Genomic DNA, 20,083 nt, shown 5'->3' with positions numbered 1-20,083 from the left:
ACAAGGGTAAACTAGAGTTTAGATTATTTGACTTCCCATAAGGCACAGGTGTTGGTGAAAGCAAAGAGAGTGACCTCTTCAGCTGTTTTCTTTTGTTTGTGTGTTCTCAGGAGGAGGAGGAGTTCTCGTCCTTGGCTGTGTGTTTGGGGCTCTTATCCTCGGCCCCGCCCTCCAACACTGTGCACAGTGCCTCATGTCTGAAGTGGGCAGTCAGCACCTTTGACTTGGTGTCACAGTGGTGCACTGAGGTCACAGGGCTCTTTCAGATGCAAGCTGAGCAATCATTGGTATGTGTGCGAATTTCAGACCAGAGGATTTACATATATATTATGACCGTGCTATAACAAAAGACAGCAAGTATATACCATTAAAATCACATGTGGATGAGACGTTAAAAAAACGTTTAGAGATAAAAAGAAATTGTTGTAACTCTTATTTAGTAGTTAGTCTGTCCATGTGTTCTTTTTTTTAAATTGTAAATCTGGACTCAAAGCTGAATTTGAACATAAATTACCATTCAGTGTGACTATAGTATTTCTGCCTTTAACAAACTAGAGCTAATTCCCAGTGAATTTAATTGTGCAGCATGGGTTTAAATTCAGAAAATATCAGTATAATGAGATGTTGAGCTTTAATTGGCTTTGGAGTTTCAAATAAATAGTTTGAATACTCTCTGCAATAAATATGCAAACCAAGTATTTTGAACTTGATGTCCTGTAAACTACTCATTAAACTCAAGTGCTATTGACACTTTGAAATTAGTTTCAACCTTGGTTGACGAGGTCCTTAGCGGTTAGTCTCTGAAGAGAGTGACTGCATAACTAGCCATGTGCCTTATGCCCTTGGCAGTCAGCATTGCAGTAACATTGGATGCTGTATATCATTTGGTAAAAACTAAGTGTCTTGCATGTCAATTTAGGTTGCTAATACTTAAAAGGACATTATTTATTATAACATTTCAGAGCTGAAGGAAGACATTAAAAACTAGGAAAGCTGACACCTGGTGAATTATTTTAATTCAGTGCAGGCTGACAACAAGTCTGATATTCTTTTTTTTTTTTTTTTTTTGCTTAAGAAACTTTATCTTTTGTCTTTTTTACTTGAGAGTTTTGGGTAGAGCAGGGAAGAGTTGGAGGACAAAGTGATTAATGACTAGTGCATTTATGGACAGATTTTAGTAAATTTTACATATTTCTGTCTTTCTTCTCCTCGGAAGACCTTGCTTGTCCAGGAACCTCAGTGGGCTTCCCCCCGCCTTCTCCAGCTCCCTGACAACTACAATATCATCTTCCAGTACTATCACAGGAAGGCCTGCACTGCCTGCAAAAAGGTGCCAAAAGACCCCGCACTCTGCCTTGTTTGTGGCGCCTTTGTCTGTCTCAAAGGCGTGTGCTGCAAACAGCAGGGTATCTGTGAATGTGTTTTGGTAAGTTTCTCAGTGCTTCAAAAGCAGGCCCATAATGTTATTTATTGTTATTTGTTTTATTATTCTACGTGAGGGACAACAACCCAATTTGGAGCAAAAGTAATAATTGGATGCCTCATTGCAAGCTGAATTTGCATAGCTGTATGACTTTTTATTTTTTGACAGCACTCCCAACATTGTGGCGCAGCTACAGGCATCTTTCTACTAATAAATGCCTCAGTCATCATCATCATCCGTGGACATCGTTTCTGCCTGTGGGGTTCGGTTTACCTTGATGCCCACGGAGAGGAGGACCGCGATTTACGGTACACACACACACACACACACACCCTTTATACAGTTAAAACATTTTAACACTCATGTGCTGTGTCCCAGTTCCGTTATACATACTATGCAGTATGTATCTGTACTGATAATAACATGACATCATCGTAATCTTTTTATGCATACATGTTTTTTAGTACATGTAAGCCTTCACGTACAAACATTCAACATACTCAAAACCTTCTTTGAATTAGGATCTAGTATGAAAATGGGACTCAGTTTGTTTTTAAGAATGTGTTGCTGGAGAGAAAACAAACACAGCTCTCACACTTGTTTTCCCCTCTGGCTTTTCTGCAGCCGTGGCAAGCCTCTCTTCTTATGTGAAGAGAGGTATCGAGTGTTGGAGCAACAGTGGGTTTCACACACCTTTGATCACATCAATAAGCGTTGGGGGCCTCACTATAATGGACTCTAAGATCTTCCAAAGTCCACTGAAAACAGCAACCTGTGACGGAGAAGATTTCTTTTTTTTTCTGGCTTATGTGTCTGCCTCGATTTAAAATAAATGGGAACTCATAACGTGATAAACACAAACATCCCAGTGAGGGTATTGCTGCCACAGCCTTGGTTTATGTGAAGTTTGGTGTACAATCATGCCTAAAGATTAACACGTGTGTGTGTTTAAGTGATTTATTGTGTGGTTTTCAACAGGGAAAAACAGAATTCGGTAAGATCAAAGTAAAAAGCACAACTTTGCACAGAAATTCAATTGGCGTGGAACAGGTGTTTTTAAGCCTATAGATATATATATATATATATATATATATATATATATCTATCTCAAGTGCTGAATGTCCATGCAAAGTTTGATTACTATTTATGACACCATTTCTGATGATGTTGATGCATATCCCTTTTATTTATCCAAATGTGCTCTGCTGTGCTGGCATGAGTTTCAAGCTCCTGATGAGTGTAGCGGTGATATTGCAATGTGCACTCATTGTCTGCTGACATGAGGGTAGGCAGGACAAGTCCACCCATCAACACACTAGAGTTTTTTTGCAGACACGCAAAGGCTCTTTTTAATGGGTCTAGTTGCAATCCATCCTCAGGAATTTCTTTTTGTTTTTGCTGTTTAAAATGTTTTTAGATATTTAAATAAATGCTGCTGCTCATTGTTCAAGTAAGTAATTTTAACGTTTGTGATGTTTTTTTTTTTTTTCTATGGTTGTGCTTTGAGTTTATGGTAGATGGCTGGGAATGTTGACTCAAATTCACTTTGTTCAAGGAGGTATGCGGTCACCTCATTACGCTCACTACAGATCTTGTAGTTCTGCCCTATCGCATAGAGCTTCTTGTTTCTGGTTGGTTCTGAAGAAGAAATCTAATGCTAACTCTAACAGCTAACGCTACAACCGGTCTATGAGAGTCATTGTCATCGCTCTACAGAAACCTAAAGTCAAACATACAGAATTTAAAGTAGCATACATTTGAAAGAAAATGTCATTGCACAGATAGGGTGTCCTGCTGCACTGGCAAAACTGAACACTATATGAGAGCAGAAATATTATATTAGTTCTGTCAAAGTTTTCTCTCAAGATATGAAACTCCATGAAATTCAATGAAATGTGAGTTGCTTTTGAGAAATGTCAATACTCCTCATCTGTCTGTGCTGTCAAAAAAGTTGTTTTTCCTTTTTATGCTTTTGATTGTCAGCTGTCGAGTCCTAACTGCAGTACAGAGCATTTATTGTGATGACTATCCCTAACTCATGCATCATCCAGTTGTGATTAATAGTTGCATTCCAACATAACAAGATTATCAGACTTGAGTATCCGTTATACACTGTGCATGACATCCTTTAAGCCACCATTATTTAAGTGTCTTAGCTACTTAATTTTCTGATTATCATCTTTTTTTTTTTTTTCTGGAAGAGAGGAAATGTATCCAGTCGTGCCTGCAAGATAAATGTTTTTGAGTGATAAACCGCACACTGCTGATATCCCTGACATCTGGCTTTGGAATTCTGGGCCACATCGTGTTGCATCAAGGAATTTTTAAAGGAACAAGTTAACACTTGAAAAACCCTTCTCTTGAATTCATGCATGCTGCTTTTCTGTTTACCAAGTTTCTCCTCTCTTCTTTGTTTTGCAGTACCCACTTTGTAAATGACCGCAACCAAATAGCCAATGAGTAATGGGTGTAAATTGTAACTGAAAGCTCTTGTGTGTTCTCCTGTATGAGTGAGGAGAGAATACAGTACATTACTGTAGGTGCTGACTCAAACTTTCTGAGTTTGACCAGAAAGTATGACTTGGACATTTAATGCAAAATGTAACATATGTGAATAAAATATAAACACTGATTTGTGCCCTTTTATTGTTGTTTTTTTTGCTAGTTTTTGAGTACTACAATGAATGACCTTCTCTACTCTTCCTTATGTACATTGTATGAGAGCAGTGATGCTATCTATATTGGTTATGTCAAAATATTCTCTCAATGTCATAGTTGCTTTTGTCAGATATCAAAACCACTCCTCTACCGGTGCTGTCAGAAAAAGCAGATACTATAATTTTGTATCTAAACATGACCATAATTTCTAGCAGGTGTAATTGAAGTCATTTCCAAGAGACATGAGTGCTAGAGGGACAAGAGGAACAAGAGGGTTTCATGCCACTGCTATCATCTCTGCTCCACAAAGCTCAAATGTTACTTTCTGTAATGACCTTTCTCTGGTCTCAAGCCACTGGTGTGAGCTGTAGTGAGGAAATGTGGTTGGTAAGAGACAGACATCCAAACTGTGACCACCAGGGGTCTCAGTTCACTGGAGCTCATCAGATCATCTCCACAGACCAGTCCTGTGACCTTTTTTGAATGAATAATGTGACTATACAAGAATACAGCTTGTGTGAAAAGCTGCTAAATATTTTCAAAATGCAGCTGAGCAGATGCATCAGTACTGAGATCATTGAAATATCAGTGTGTGCCATTTGTAAGTGGGTTGGTTGCTAGTTTTTATTTAATGAAATGAAAAAAAATAATAAAACTTGAGGAAATCTCATGTATGCTGTATTGTTGATTTCTGTATTAATACTGTTCATCCAACTTGTCCACTGTCCTTTTCAGAGTACCAGAAAGAACTTTCATTGCCATGTGACTGAGCACTTTGAGGATAATTGGGTTGAAGTTGCATGAACACGGGAGGCCCTCTGGTTAATGACCAATGGCTGCACAAATCCTCTCTTTTCTGCCAATTAGGCAAAAAGAAACAAAAAAATAGTGTGGCCAGCGGAGGAATTTTATCCGGGTAAAACCAGCGAGAATGCGAACAGTTTCACGCTGAGAGATGGTAGAGTTAGAGGCGGTGCTGCGGCGAGCATCACTAGACATTTCCTCATTTACATTATCTTCCCTTGAATTGCCTCGTGTCCAGGTAGGTACATACTGCCGTCTCAAAGAGCATGATTATACCATTGAAGGTGATATTGGTCAGCTATGAGCTTCCGGTCAGCAGGACAGCATGCTCAGATGTCTATACTCTTAATAATTAAAACCATTCACTGAGTAAACGGGGAACCCGTTCGAATTTGTTGCTATGGACGGTAAGCTGCACGGATAATTGTTAGTTAAAGTAGTAGACTAATTGTGAGGTTTGTCTAAAACTATCAACAGTGTTGGTTGCGTTGACCCCGATACTCTGAGATGGATACAAGACTGAGCAGTAATCAGCTGATGTCTAAAAAAACGTCCTCTGTTTTGCAGATTTTAGAGATGGAAATACAGAGGCTGCAAACTCAAGGTAGGTCTCGTGTTTTCTCATAAGTAGGCCACACTGTCATCTTGTCTGGATTACTGTAATTCTGGTACTACTTCTGGTACACTTAGTGTAGGCTATAGGCTTTACGTTGTGAAATAATGGCATAACTGAAAAGATGGGATAATGGAAAAAAAATCATACAAATGCGGGCCTACATTTGTTTTAGAGGGTCACCAACTTATGACCATTTAAAAAAATAATTAGTTAGGCACAGTTTCCACTACAGTTTAATTTCATTAGCAAAACATTGAATCCAAAGTTATACTGCGCCAGTAATATTGGCCTCAAAATCTAAGGTAGCACACAAATGAAAACTGCTATATGATTATACATTAGCCTACATAGTAAGTTTAACAACGCATCAAAACATTAGAGCTATGTTTATCAGTGAATTTAGATAATTGCTGCATTTCAAATAAAAAATGTTCCTCATCAAATACTGCTGTCAAACATGAACTAATTCTCATCAAAACCGTTTACAATAGTCATTCTGTCAGGACAATTAGCAATGACAAAATGAGTGCAATGATGTAGGGTACAAATTACTTTAAATGCTATTTTTACTTATTGAGTATGCTGTGTTGGTGTAAATACAGTCTACAGTTGGATTTTACGGAAAGTCCTACATTTATAAAGGCAAAATTATGTATTTCACTGTATTGGTTTAGTTTTTTCTATTCAATATCAACCAAAGAGTTAGTTTTTTTACCAAGACAACAAACAATAAATATTTCAAACACTTGTAGGTTTAATCATCTTAAATCCAGAAAGCTACAGTGATGATGTAATTCTGGAAAACATAATATTAAACCACAATTTACATGACCATAACAAACACTCAATACAGTGCAATTTTGAATATATTTCAGTGGTGGTTAAGTAATAAATCACCAAGGCAAGGCTGTTACATTAAGAATGAGGGTCCTATGCTGAATGAAACCATACGCTAATATGAGGTTGTGTTTACTTTAGAATTTGTATTTAGAATATGATAATTATGCTAAGAATAAGAAGTTATATGGGCTCTTTGCATTGACATTTTTGCACTTTGAAACCATGTTTGTTGACAAAAATAGACTTCTCTCGTCTTTGAATATGATTGAGATTGTGCAACTTTGTTCAACTTTTATATCACTGTATAACAGTCAGTTTTGTTTAATTTACACTAACCGTATTGCACTGTACAGTATTGCACCACATTATATCACAAATATGGGCGCATGCTCTAACAGGTGAGCTACCCAGCCACCGTTGTTCCGGTTTTTAGATTGATTAATTTAATGCTGACATTGGCTTCTTCTTAATTAGGTAAATGTTTAGTGTTTACAAAGTTGTCACTTTGAGATTATTAATCATGAAGGTGGACTGCTGAGATTCGGGGGTTAAACTACAAAAGAAAAAGGGGTTTCTGGTCGTGTGAGGCTTTGGTTGTCCAGGGTGACAACAAGTGCACAGTGCTTTCAGCCTGGCTCGTGGCTAGTGGAGGTTTACTGCAAAGCCTCTTCATATCCCCTTAAAAGGGATTATAGTCCAGAGTTTTTTCTCTCCACAGATTTACCAAAGGGTTTACCAAGTGAAGTTCCCGCAAGGCTTTACCAGAGAGGGTGGGATTGTACGAGTTTGATGGAAGCAGAAAATTAGATTACTCACTTTCACTTTCCACTGTTTCTGGTGATAAAGATGGTCCCTGTGCTGCAGCTGTTCACATCATCTAAAGCTGTTAGCACCTCCAACCATCACTGAAACTTGGAATTATGCAGATGCACCGTAAATGCAAATGTTGGGGGGCATATTATTTAGCTCAAGAGGCATCTGCATGTAGTATTATCACAAAGCAGCACGTAACACATAACCCAGTTTTTACATAAATCCCTGTGATTTTGATGTGTAGTTTGATGATGTTGGATTTTTTTTTTACTATTTCAGTGTGTCAGAGAGAAGCTCTTGATCACCAGATACGATGTTCCTTTTTCAGGTATGCTGACAGTACGGTAAACAAGGGGTAACCTGAGCGCTGCCATCTAGGACCAGTGGTGTCCTGTTTCTAAAGCAGCAGTGATGTGTCTCATGCAAAGAACAGCATTTGGGTTTTATCTTTGCTTTGTGACAAAAAGACAAAGCATGTTTTTGTGGATGGCAACGAAAGTTAAGTGAATCTGATTCAACTCTAAATAAACAAGTGTGCTCTGAGGCTGTCAAGACTCACATTTAAACTGAATAAAAAAAAAAATTAAGCCTATCTTGCTCTCAAGTTTAGTGGTTCCCAATTCTTTTTGTTTGTGACCCCTTAAAACAATGCTATGTCTACTTGCTACCCTTCTGCAGGTTGCATATGTCTACGGAATATAACCAGGGTGACCAAAGCTTAATAGTCAATTCAGATTCTTTTTAACGGCATATCATAAGGAAAATGATGCACCTTAGACCCTTTGTGACCCCTTAAGGGGGTCCTGACCCACATATTTGGCATCACTGCCCTAGTTCCCTGTCAATAGACCTTTTTAACGGCAGACATGTTGACATGTCATAGTAGGAAAAGCACAGGTGTATTCAAAACCATTAATGATGGCTGCATTCCACTTAGGAGAGGCCCTGGTATTGTGGTAGCCTTGGCTCCGCCCTCCTACGTACTTAGGCTCACTTTTCATTTCCCTTCAGTACTACGTCTGGGTTTGGGTATAGTCTTGGGTTTTCTCCTTCAACATTTTTGGCAGTCCAACCAGCGAACAGAGGGAGTGGCTGAGAACGATGGCGTTGAGGCTGTGCGCTAGAGTTGTGGCGGAGAAAGATGAGAGCGAAGCCATTTGGTCCGTTGTGGCAACGCCGCCAAAGATCCAGAAGTTAAAGGAACACGCCGACTTATTGGGAATTTAGCTTTTTCACCGTAACCCCCAGAGTTAGACAAGTCCATACATACCCTTCTCATCTCTGTGCGTGCTGTAACGCTGTCTGATGGCTCCAGCGGCATCAGGCCAGCACAGAACATGCAGGTGAATGGTTCCAGTAATCCTACTGCTCCGAATAAGTGACAAAATAACGCCAACATGTTCCTATTTACATGTTGTGATTTATAGAGTCACAGCGTGTACAAAAAACAACGTAACATGAGACACAGCCGTCTTCTAACTGTAAACAAACAGGGAACTATATTCTCAGGCGGAAGAATATAGTACTCGGGCGGAGTGATATGCTCGCAGCAAGCCTGTCTGAGAATATAGTTCCAGGTTTGTTTACTGTTAGAAGATGGCTGTGTCTCATGTTACGTTGTTTTTTGTACACGCTGTGACTCTACAAATCACAACATGTAAATAGGAACATGTTATAACACGTTATTTTGTCACTTTTGTCACAATTGGGAGCAGTAGGCTAGTTGGAACCAGTTACCTGCAGGATCTGTGCTGGGCTAAGCTAATGCTGGAGCCGTCAGGCAGCGTTACAGCATGCACGGAGATGAGAAGGGTATGTATCGACTTGTCTTACTCTGGGGGTTACAGTGAATAAACTAAATTCCCAATAAGTCGGCGTGTTCCTTTAAAGCCCGAGCAAGAACAATCTTTCCTTTGTGTTGGTGGCCATGATGTTGTGGCCCTCCTCCCCACGGGGGTTCGGGAAAATTTTCCAGCTCGCTCCGTTAGTGTAGAAGGAGTTGGCTAAGGCTAATGCTAGCGATGCTTATGCTAAATATAAGCCTTGACGGTCTCCCCTCTTGTTGCACATGTGCATGACATACGTCACGACCAAACATTAGCGATTGGTTATGGCAGATCCAGAATGGCTCTGGGCCAACCCCCCAGGAAGAGCGCCATGTCTAAAAGCCACCACGGGCTTAGCGGATAGGGTGGTACTGCACCCCATGGCCCAGAAAGACTTGTCACATAGACATTGCATGGCGAAAGAAACGTCTATATTTCAGCGGATAAGTTGTTTCGGGGTATATCAACCTACCACCCCGAACACTGAAAGGGTCCTTGTTTAAAACGTCACGTTTTTAACATTTTTAACATTCACTAGAAGTGAATCCAGAATTATTAAATTTGGCTTGATGAACGCGCATAATGGACGCGAGCAGAGCCGCGGGACTGCGCTCGCCCGCTCACATGACTGTTCTCCCGAGCTCATGTAGCTAGCTGTAATAATGGATATAGCTAATGGTTGTAATTCACCATGTGTTCTATTAATACGTCCATGGTATTATCTTATGAAGTTATGATACATCCGAGTGATGTATGTATGCTGTAAAGCCTGTTACGTGGATGTAACGTCAGCGTTTCCCAAACTGGCGGGGCTATCGGCTAGCTAGCTAGTTGCTAATATCAGGGGTAGCTAGTATGGCTGGGGGTCATCCCTATGTTCCCCGGGTCCTATGTTCCCCGAGCGGGAACATAGAGACCCTTCTTTAGAAAAAGAAGGGTCCTATATTCCCCGTTTTTCCCAAAAAGGGTCCTATGTTCCCCTGTAGCAATACATTGCTACACAGGTATCAATCTGGGTCCTATGTTCCCCCGCAATCTATGGGTTAGGGGGTTAGGGTTAGGGTTACGGTTACATAGGCCTATTTGCCATGGAATTTGGCAGTAATGGTGGAAAAAGTAACAGCCCGGGGAACATAGGACCCTTTTTTTTTTTTTAAAAGGGTCCTATGTTCCCCAGTCTCATACAAAGAGGGGAACATAGGACCCGAGGAACATAGGAACCGAGGAACATAGGACCCGGGGAACATAGACACGCTCCCCATGGCTGTATTAAGATCTATACATAGCTAGCTATATGCCTACATAACGTTACTACAGACATAGTGATTACATGGCCTTGGTTCTCTCTTATAATACAACCGAGGGCTGTATGTTGTAAAGCTTGTAACTTGGATGAAGGATGAAGCCATGGATGAGCTTTGTTCACGAAACTGCAGGCTAACCTTGACTCACTGAAATGGCTTACTGGGACACTTGATGGAATTGAGCCATAAGGTTATCAATTTCGGCTGTGCTTTTCCTACTTTGACAAGTCAAATGTCTGCTGTGAAAAAGGTCCATATACAGTATATAGCAGAAGAGCCTTTTGTGTGTAAAAACACGTTTTATTTGCAAACAGACACTCATACATACAAATAAATATCATGTCCATGTTCTTTAAAATGTTATTTCAATTAAATTAAACTCAACTTTTCTTACTAGTTTCCCCAGCATTGTAACAAGCTAATACATTATTTATTTGCCCAGGCAACAATGGGCTTCCAAAGGTGGGGCATGATAGAAAATGTTTGGAAACCATCAATATAAAACATGTATAAAAAAAAATTCTAGGAGCATGTTCTGGCGATGTTAACACTCTTTACAGCTGGTGTGACTATCTTCCACTTCATTAGATCCCCAGGGCTTTAAACTCATGGAGGTTCTGTTTTGTAGATACATTATGGTTAAGGTTGCCAGATTATTATAATATTATAAGATCCTACATTGGAGGTCTGGATTTATATTTGATTTTATGGACAGTTTGTCCTTAGCTCAGTGGAATCCTTTTGGCACAACACCGTCCCAGCAGGCATGTGACCTAGCAACTATCACGAACTTCCTGGTAACCTGCATGCAACCTGAGACGCTTAATATCAGCCACCATTATGAGTGGATACATCTGCCACCTGAATAAGTAATGTGCTGCAGATCAGGTTGCAGATTACTGGTGAATTATTAATCCCTATAGATTAGCATGAATTAGACTGGAGCCTTTCAGTGTGAGTGAGAGACAAACACTCTGACAGAGACAGGTATGTGTGACTCTTGGTTTTATGATCTGAGCTTTATTGATCTTTAAACAATTATTTGAATAATGAATAGATTTGCAGAAGAGTAGATGACCACATTGGTTCTTTGTGTGTGATTGTTGCAGACTCTCACTTGATGTAAAAGCAGTAGGTGAGATCATTTGTGCTGTGTAACTTTAAATTATGTGCAACTTTAAATTATGCTTGACTAACACATATCCTGTTGTTAAAGTCTAGTTGTTGTTGTATTTTGCTTTAACAGCTTGTACTTGTTACGTCTTTGAAAGCTATTAGACATTAGCCACTAATTCACTGACAAACAATAATCACTCATATGATCTGCAGCTGCACATTTGAGGCTTGAACGTATGATTATAAATCACAGGAAAAGGTTGATATTTTAAAGCAAGTCATTGGAGACAAAAAGCTGCGGTTGAGGAATATGAGCTGTCAAAAGTTGGTGAAGGTCTCATGGCAACAGGTGACTGGTGATGTGTTCAAGAGACAGTGTAGATGCAGACACATGTTACAAAACAGAGCAACAGTTATAAGCGGCAGGTAAACAGGTTTGGATCTTGTTGATTAATAAGGCAGGCATTATGCATTATTCAGAGACAGTTTAAAATGGGCGATTAACTTCAAAACAATCAATAATGGATTATTAGACTGAAGATGAAACCATACTTGTAGCTAAGTGATTCAGTAGTTGCCTTGTGTAATAATTATTGAAATGTGTGTCATAAAAACGCACAATTACAAAAGGTACTTTGGCTAGTGCTGCTATCACATGTGTCTCCCTGAAGGACACGGTGAAGGATATCAGTGCTGCATATCTGATCGTCCCCCCCCAAAAAGCGGCATATCCATTGGTTATCTACCTGGATGCCATTGCTCAACCTGCATGCACAACAACTCACAATAAATCTGTCCTCACGTGTGAGTGGCCACAGCACCTGAGGGTTAAACATCATTCATGTTTTTTTCACATCAATCTGCTGATCTCGGCGCCCCTCCCTCAGGGTCACATAGTCTCTGTGATACATAACACGTTTATGACAAGCGGAGCAGTCGTGAGATCTTACACAAACAGTCCTCTCCATCATGCTAATCTGAAACGGGGGTCATTTAAAAAAAAAATTGGATGCATGTTTCTCAACATGGCTATATCAGTTCCTAATCCATCATGTTTTTTTGTCTCAGCTGTTTTGTCACTTAATGTTTTGCATCAATGATCTCTACGTGTTCTATTTGGTCACAGAAACATCACTTGTAGACTTAAAGGAGGATTTATATTGGGATTATGCATCGCCGTTCAGTGGTCCTGATGACCTTATAATATATAGTGTAAATCACTTCAGTGTTTCCTTTAGGATTTTTTTTAGCAGTGGGGGCAGGTCTGTCCGAATAGCAACCCCCACTCCATTTTATTACCCTATTCAATATAGTTGTATAGAATTGTAATAAAACAATACTATTTCTCATCCTATTTTATGGTATAACTGGTATTCCTAACAAATTGGGCTTAAGCCTAATTCCATATCGTTGTGCAAATTTAATTAATTTATACCTAGTCCTAGGTCAGGGGTCATGAGGGCCAGAATACAACCAGCATCATCATCAAGAATGAAGACGTGAACTGTTCACGTCTTCATTCGTTCACGGTTAACATAAAGATTGCGTCATTCGTGCATATTAAGTAGCCACGTTGGTTTGTTTTGGTCTTATAATACATCCATAAATTCTCCAGCAGAGGATGGTTAGTTTAGCCAGCAGTTAAGTTTACAAGAATTTGTTCAAATTTAAAAATTTGAGGCAAACTAAGATAAAGAGTTAGACTACAAACCAACAACTTTTGTTTTAGCTTGTTTGTCAAAATTCGCTATTTAGAGTAGAGTAGAGCTGTGTTTGTGTAAACAGCGCGGTGGACGAGAGTGAACTGCCCAGACAGATCAGATTGAAATATATTGCTTCCTACATGTGTATGCCTGTAGACAGGTGAGTGGGTATTGATACGTATTAACTTTTAGGTTTTATTGTAGTCTACTTACAGTAACAAGCGTAGCGGTATCTTTCCCAGTCATTATGTCGGCAGGATCATTAAAAGGCAACCGCGACTTGTGTGTCTGCCCTATTTCTGATAGCGTGGCAGAAGAAATTTTGCCATGGCGCACCGCCACAGGAAACACTGCACTTAAAAAGAAAAACACTTAAAGTGCTCATATTATGCTTTTTGGCTTTTCCCCTTTCCTTTTTTGTGTTATATATCTTTTTTGTGCACGTTATAGGTTTAAAAAGTGAAAAAACCCAAAGTCCACCCGGAAGGGACTTACCATCTCCAACAGAAAACACTGTTCACAAACAGCTCTATTGTAGTCCAGCCTTTACTTCCGTGACGAACGTGCGTCACTTTGTAACACACGTTATAATGCTCGCCTAGCTGCTAGCGTGGCACTCCCTCATACTCTGCAACTTACTAGCTAGCAGTCCTTACTGCACATGTGTGACTCCCAACAAAGATGGTACAGAAGTGAGATGTCTCACTCTGTAGCTAAAACAGAGAGCTCAACACACAGGGTGAAAAGAGGAGCTGCAGCAATGTGCAGTACAACAAATATATGGTGTTTTCTGAAAATTAAACCACATAAACCTATTCTGGTACAACCTTTAAATACAATTATGAACCTGAAAATGAGCATAATATGAGCACTTTAACATACTGATCATTTCACAAAACAGTGTGGTGCCGGTTCACTGCTTGTTCAGGAGGCCACTATGTCAAGTTAATCTCTGTCCAATCCAATTGATCTTCGGGAGATTGCACTTCTTAGTGGGCAGTGACGAGGTCCCTGTGGACACGGCTAATTCAGTGTCTGTGAAATGCCACTTGTTGCATGTCCTCTTGAGGAAGCTGTTGCTGTTGCTATTGGTGCTGTTATATTATGATCACAAGAGACTCTTTAGTTGCAATTTTTCTCAGCCCTGATGAGTCAGAAGGAAATAACACTTGCCATGTAAGTAGAGTACAGTCATTTACACCTTCAGTTGTCTGCTTGGTTTTTACTTTGATTTCCCATGCTTTAAACCTGTTAAGTGGCTCCCTTGGCGGATATAGTCGTTTCACAGAGCTAAAAGAGAAGGCTCATGGGAAGAAAGGTATTGCTCTGTGCTATACATAAACCGCTCAGTTCATACTTTATTTTAATTATTTCTCTGTGACATTAAGCGGGAAACAATGTTTTTCTGTCTTGCCGCGACCATGTAAAAGTCTGTTCAGGCTCAAGAACCTTTTTTTGTAGGGTTAGGGTTAGTATTACAAGTACAAGTATTAGGTATTAGAAAGGGATTGGCATTTTTCTTCTTCATTTCTATTGAGTTTTCATTTCACTAAAGAGGTATTTCAACAAGAATTTGTTATTTTGTCTTTGTTATTGATTTGAAAATTATCTGTATTTTGAAAAGTTTTTTTCATCTGGGATTGTGTTAATCCTCTAGGAGGTCACTGTATGGACTGTATCCTCACAAGCCCAGCATGATTGACATGGAGAACCTGGGCGATCCATCAAGTAACTGGGATATAGTGGAGACCATTGGTAAAGGAACGTATGGGAAAGTCTACAGAGTGACCAATAAGAAGGACGGGAGTCAGGCAGCTGTGAAAGTGCTGGACCCAATCAATGTAAGTCATGTTTACTGAGAAACCTTTTGCAGAATTCGAAATCCCTGTCGCTGCTGCATGTTGTCTATTTTCAGTTGCCTGCAAAAAAGTTGATTTTAGATTAACTGTATTTTACACTTTGCTTGTCAACATAACCCTAACCCTAATAACCATCACCTTGCAGACCACACAAGCTATTTGAACCAACCCTTACTGTAGTGGGAGAAGAGCAGACTATGGATGATGCAGAACCAGCTAGGGATTCATTATATAGTGTATTCTAGTATTTATATAGTCCACCAGACTATCCAAAAACTCATTCACTCAGTCGTTTAATGTCCTCCTGGTTTCCAATCTTTTGGGCTTTTATTAAAATGAAACTGACTACTTGCGGCCCATCATCAAGAGTAAGGGTATGGGTTAAGAACAAAACAATTAAAATATATTTTTCTTCCCCCGTTATATTTGATTAATATTTAGACCTTGTTTTTAGGCCAGAATATGAAAAATTTACCTATAATTATTAAGACCATCAAAGATTAGAGTAATATCTGTAAAAACTAAAAAATGTATATCATTTTGTGTAGCAATATTTTTTAGCCATGCTAGTGGTTCAGATCCATGGATGGATTTTTTCCATGAAATTTAGTACAGATATCAATGGTGCTCAGATAATGAATCCTAATGACTTTGGTGACCCCTGATTTTTCATCTAGCAGCCATCAGCCTTAGCTGTGATTTGTGTGTAGTGCTAATTAGTAAATGTTAACATGCTAACACGCTAAACTAAGACTGTGAACATGGTAAACATTGTACCTGCTAAACATTAGCATGTTAACATTGTGATGGCAAACATGTTAACATGCTGATTTTTGCATTTATTTCAAAGCACTGCTATGCATAAGTACAGAGTTGATTGCATGGCAGTAGACTCTTAGTCTTGTTTCCTGCTTTACTAGCTCTTAATTGTCTGGTGAACAATTGGATTTATCTTGTGGGTCCTGATCCCCAGGTTGGGAACCACTGATTTAATTTAAGGTGCATTATTGTTGTACTTGTGCCTCTATGTTGGATCTCCTGGATTTAGCTTCATAACTAGTTTTGGGCTGCATGTGATTTGACCACACGTGTAAAATTAACAGATCTGCCACTGGTATAAGGCAACAGTGGCAGAGTCACCTAAAAAACACCTCTCTGTATTTTCTGTGACTTTTCTCATTTACTAACCTGCTGTAACTGCTTTAATTGAGCCTTTACCTTGATCATTGTCTAATGTTCTGTTGTCTTTATGACTCAGGCCAACCTATCCTATATATATAATAATACAACTGCTTTCTTACTTTGTAGTTAATTTAATCGAACACTTGATAGAACAAATGTAGTGTTTACTGTTTTGCTGGCTAAATTAGATAACTGGAACACTAATCTGACATCATTCTGTGTGCTTCCCCGTGTACCCCATAACCATTCATTTTGACATTTTTTTTCATGTCAGCAAGAACTCATAATATTGTGACAAAAGAAAAAAAGCAAAGACTAAAACCACTGTGTTTTTCTTTATAACTATGTGACTTGTCTCAGCATGCGAGCCATTCAAACAGAGTAAGTTGCCAGTACTTTTTCCTCCTCTCCATCTTGATGCAGTTGTACTTGTACTTGCTCCAGTGATATATATCAATGTCTCCCGTTTTCATTTATGTCCTGTCATGTTAAGTCTAACACACTCTCACCAGAAAGTGTAGCTGCTGCATTGGCTGTATCCTTTCTGTATATCCTTTAATTTGTCTGTGTGATAAGACTGCTGTAGCCTCTGCATTGGCAGCGTATTGTGCTAGTGAGACTTGGTCTGAGACATGGCTGTGATTGTGTCAATGTAACAATCCCCATCCTGGCAGTGCTATCCACCATGATGCTCCCCTGATGGCCATGAAGATGAAGATGCCTCCTCTCTCATCCCTCTCCCTGATTAGACTGCTGACATTATCACTCAGACATACAGGAAGAGAAATTCTGCCTCTCTGACTGCTGCTTCTCCCTTCTGAGATTTACTTTGATAGAAAAGCACTTCCAGAAATAGTTTAGCACCTGGGCTCGTCCCTTCCTTTGTTACTGACTTTATAACCCTATCTGTAGGAGTCTAATTATAGTCAACCTATCATTGGATTTTCTGCTGTGTTTCAGATGAAACCCAACCTGAACTATTTAGGCATAAATGTTATTTGTTATTACATTCCTCCATGTTATTTGCTTCTCATTTGCATAGCATCATCTCTGGCAATTCTATGTTCCAACTTGGCCTGTTTTCTGTTGCTGTTTAAAGGATGTGGACGAGGAAATTGAGGCAGAATACAACATATTGAGGTCCCTGTCCAACCACCCTAATGTGGTGAAGTTTTACGGCATGTTCTACAAGTCAGACAAAGTATCAGGTGGACAACTTTGGCTGGTCCTTGAGGTGAGCTCTTCTTATCTCTTAGTCTCTTTGTCAGTACCCTAGATCACTGTTTTCTGGTTTCCCCAGAATGCATCTTTGCATTGCATCCTTTACACACTACAGTATATCATTTCAGTGTTAACACTGTACCAGTGCTAATAGTTTTGAATTTTACTTAAAGGAATAGCTTGACATTTTGGGAACTACACTTGTTTGATATTTTTGCTGAGAGTTTGATAAGAAGATTGATACCACTCTCATGTCTGTATGGTAAATATAAAACCACCGCCAGCAGCCATTAGCTTAGCTTAGCTTAGCATAGCTTAAAGACTGGAAACAGGGGAAACCAGCTACCCCGGTTCTGTTCACCTCTAAAGCTCACTAATTAACAATCTTGTTTTTTAATGGCCTTTACACACCAGGAAAAAAATAGAGAAAATTCCTTGACTATTTTTCATGTTAAAACCATAGACTGTATAAAACAGGTTAAAACCAAGCAACAGCCTCCGGTGCTGAAAAATAATGCCAATGTCGAAGTGCCAAAAATTGCTGTTCCTCAAATGACGACTTGAGGCGGGCTCCAATAGCAAGTCAGTTCCCATTGATGCCCATGTTAAAACACCCAACTTTACAGCAGAAATTAACATGTCTACAGCCTGGTACAAAAAAAGTTTGTAAAAAAAAAAAAAAAGAAAGCTACAAGCGGCGTTGGACGAGCCTCACACCTCCTTGCACGTCGGGGTTACTGGCGGACCCGCTCCTTGCGGCCATGCATTTGCGCGTCACTCAGACACTGCAAATCGTTACCAATGAATAGGGAACTTTCTGCAGAGTTCAATGATACCTCACACAACACTCTACCTTAAAGGAACACGCCGACTTATTGGGAATTTAGCTTATTCACTGTAACCCCCAGAGTAAGACAAGTCGATACATACCCTTCTCATCTCCGTGCGTCCTATGTAAATAGGAACATGTTGGCGTTATTTTGTCACTTATTCGGAGCAGTAGGATTACTGGAACCATTCACCTGCGTGTTCTGTGCTGGCCTGATGCTGCTGGAGCCGTCAGACAGCATTACAGCACGCACGGAGATGAGAAGGATATGTATCGACTTGTCTAACTCTGGGGGTTACGGTGAATAAGCTAAATTCCCAATAAGTGTTCCTTTAAACACTTCAAAATATGAAAGGGGGCATGGCCTGAGTATGTGGGCGTGGTTAAAGTATAGGGGGGCGGCTCAGTATCACATGTAGACCACACATAAGTTTACAGGGTGTTGTAAGTCGACTTACAGAAATATAGTTACTTTGTATGTAATATCTCATGCTCTACTAGTATATTTACGAGCATGCGGGTAACGCCATCCATTTCTGAAACTGCAGAGGTCAGTATTGCAAATATGTAGTGCACGAAAGTTGTAACAACGAAGAACAAGAAGACAATCAGGTCAAACTAAATGCCAAGGAGAGTTGACTAATGTTTTAGGATATTTTTCGTCAGCTGGAAACATCTCATCGTTTGAACTTCAATTTGCCCAATGTAATGCTAAATAAAACTGGCATGTACCTCAAAGACTGGCCAAGAATGCAGCGGAAAATCTAGTTATGTGCTAGGAAATGGCGAGAAAGAACAAGACTGCTAACTGATGTTAAATCTGGATGTAAATGAACTAAATATTTAAAAAATACGTTTTGCAAATCTCTTATGAGGAAGAAACCGCTTGAAGAAGACACTCTGAATGTAAACATAATTATTTGTTTACTAGACAATTCCCTGGGTACCTTTAACTCTTGCTTGTCCAAATACTGCCTTTTTGTGTCTGTGAACCCCAAAATATTTAAAACTTGGTTGCTTAAATTAAATACCTAAGTAGTTAAAAAAAGGGCCTCAGTTTGTCACAATAACCCATCTACATGAATGTTGATGCTATCATGCTACCATGTGATGCTGCATTGCTTCCTCTGACTTGTGTGTGTGGGCTACCTCTCCCCATGAATCATAATCTAGAGTGTTGAGTGATGGACGAGTCACTGGAATTTCTCTGTCTCCCTCCCAGCTGTGCAATGGCGGCTCTGTCACAGAACTCATCAAAGGCCTGCTCATGCGAGGCCAGTGTCTGCAAGAGCCCGTTATCTCATACATCTTATACAGTGCCCTCTTGGTAAGATGGCCCGCTGCAAAGCTGCTAATGTTAGGGAGAGGGTGGGATGCAAACATGCAGAGAACGTGCTAAGCATTAATTTTCACAGGGGAAGTATGGCAGATGGTAATGAATGTCCCTACTTCTGAACAGCTGTGGGAGTTCTTTTATATAGTTTGTACTGCCTAACCTTTTGATGCATCATATTCTAATTTATACTAATGACAAATGCCTAATATTGTGATGATGATTCATGCTGAGCACCTTGTGCTTTTTGTCCTTTAACTTAAAAGGGTCTTCAGCATTTGCACAACAACCGGATTATCCATCGTGACGTCAAAGGCAACAACATCCTCCTGACAACTGAGGGAGGAGTCAAACTGGTTGACTTTGGTAATGGTCTTTGAAAGAGGCAATTTAGCCAATTCAGGGACTTCTGGAAAAAGACAAATGGATCAAGGTCTGAGAAATGTCTCTCAGCTTTATCTTTTCTCTGAAGTGCATTGTCAGATAAATAAGGTATTGTTGGTATTTGACTGATATAGGAAGTGTCAGCAGCACATTCCTGCAACGCTGTTTGTGA

At 39.7% G+C, this 20,083-nt stretch overlaps 2 protein-coding genes across 10 annotated transcripts in view; both read left to right on the top strand.

Annotated features, from left to right (window-relative positions):
• The window catches only part of ubr3 (ubiquitin protein ligase E3 component n-recognin 3), a 43,355-nt gene extending 39,300 nt beyond the window's left edge, over positions 1–4,055 (top strand). For both annotated transcript variants that reach the window (XM_028590842.1, XM_028590841.1), the window contains 4 exons: positions 111–287; positions 1,217–1,426; positions 1,592–1,731; positions 2,048–4,055. In XM_028590842.1, the coding sequence (XP_028446643.1) occupies positions 111–287; positions 1,217–1,426; positions 1,592–1,731; positions 2,048–2,165 (645 nt within the window). In that variant the 3' untranslated portion in view covers positions 2,166–4,055. The remainder of the gene's footprint in view (positions 1–110; positions 288–1,216; positions 1,427–1,591; positions 1,732–2,047) is intronic.
• Positions 4,056–4,892: 837 nt separating this feature from the next.
• The window catches only part of myo3b (myosin IIIB), a 71,248-nt gene continuing 56,057 nt past the window's right edge, over positions 4,893–20,083 (top strand). For 3 of the 8 annotated variants that reach the window (XM_028590979.1, XM_028590981.1, XM_028590977.1), the window contains exons 1-8: positions 4,893–5,123; positions 5,453–5,489; positions 7,434–7,482; positions 14,761–14,944; positions 16,505–16,525; positions 17,244–17,378; positions 19,417–19,521; positions 19,794–19,893. In XM_028590979.1, the coding sequence (XP_028446780.1) occupies positions 5,037–5,123; positions 5,453–5,489; positions 7,434–7,482; positions 14,761–14,944; positions 16,505–16,525; positions 17,244–17,378; positions 19,417–19,521; positions 19,794–19,893 (718 nt within the window). In that variant the 5' untranslated portion in view covers positions 4,893–5,036. Of the gene's footprint in view, positions 5,124–5,155; positions 5,293–5,452; positions 5,490–7,433; positions 7,483–14,760; positions 14,945–16,504; positions 16,526–17,243; positions 17,379–19,416; positions 19,522–19,793; positions 19,894–20,083 lie in introns of those variants that run through there. The other 5 variants (XM_028590980.1, XM_028590978.1, XM_028590982.1 and 2 more) reach the window with 4 other exon arrangements.

This window comes from Perca flavescens, chromosome 11 (genome assembly GCF_004354835.1).
Source record: "Perca flavescens isolate YP-PL-M2 chromosome 11, PFLA_1.0, whole genome shotgun sequence".
Taxonomy (NCBI): domain Eukaryota; kingdom Metazoa; phylum Chordata; class Actinopteri; order Perciformes; family Percidae; genus Perca; species Perca flavescens.
Note: the sequence above shows the minus strand (reverse complement) of the source record. Positions and strands in the feature narration are given on the sequence as shown.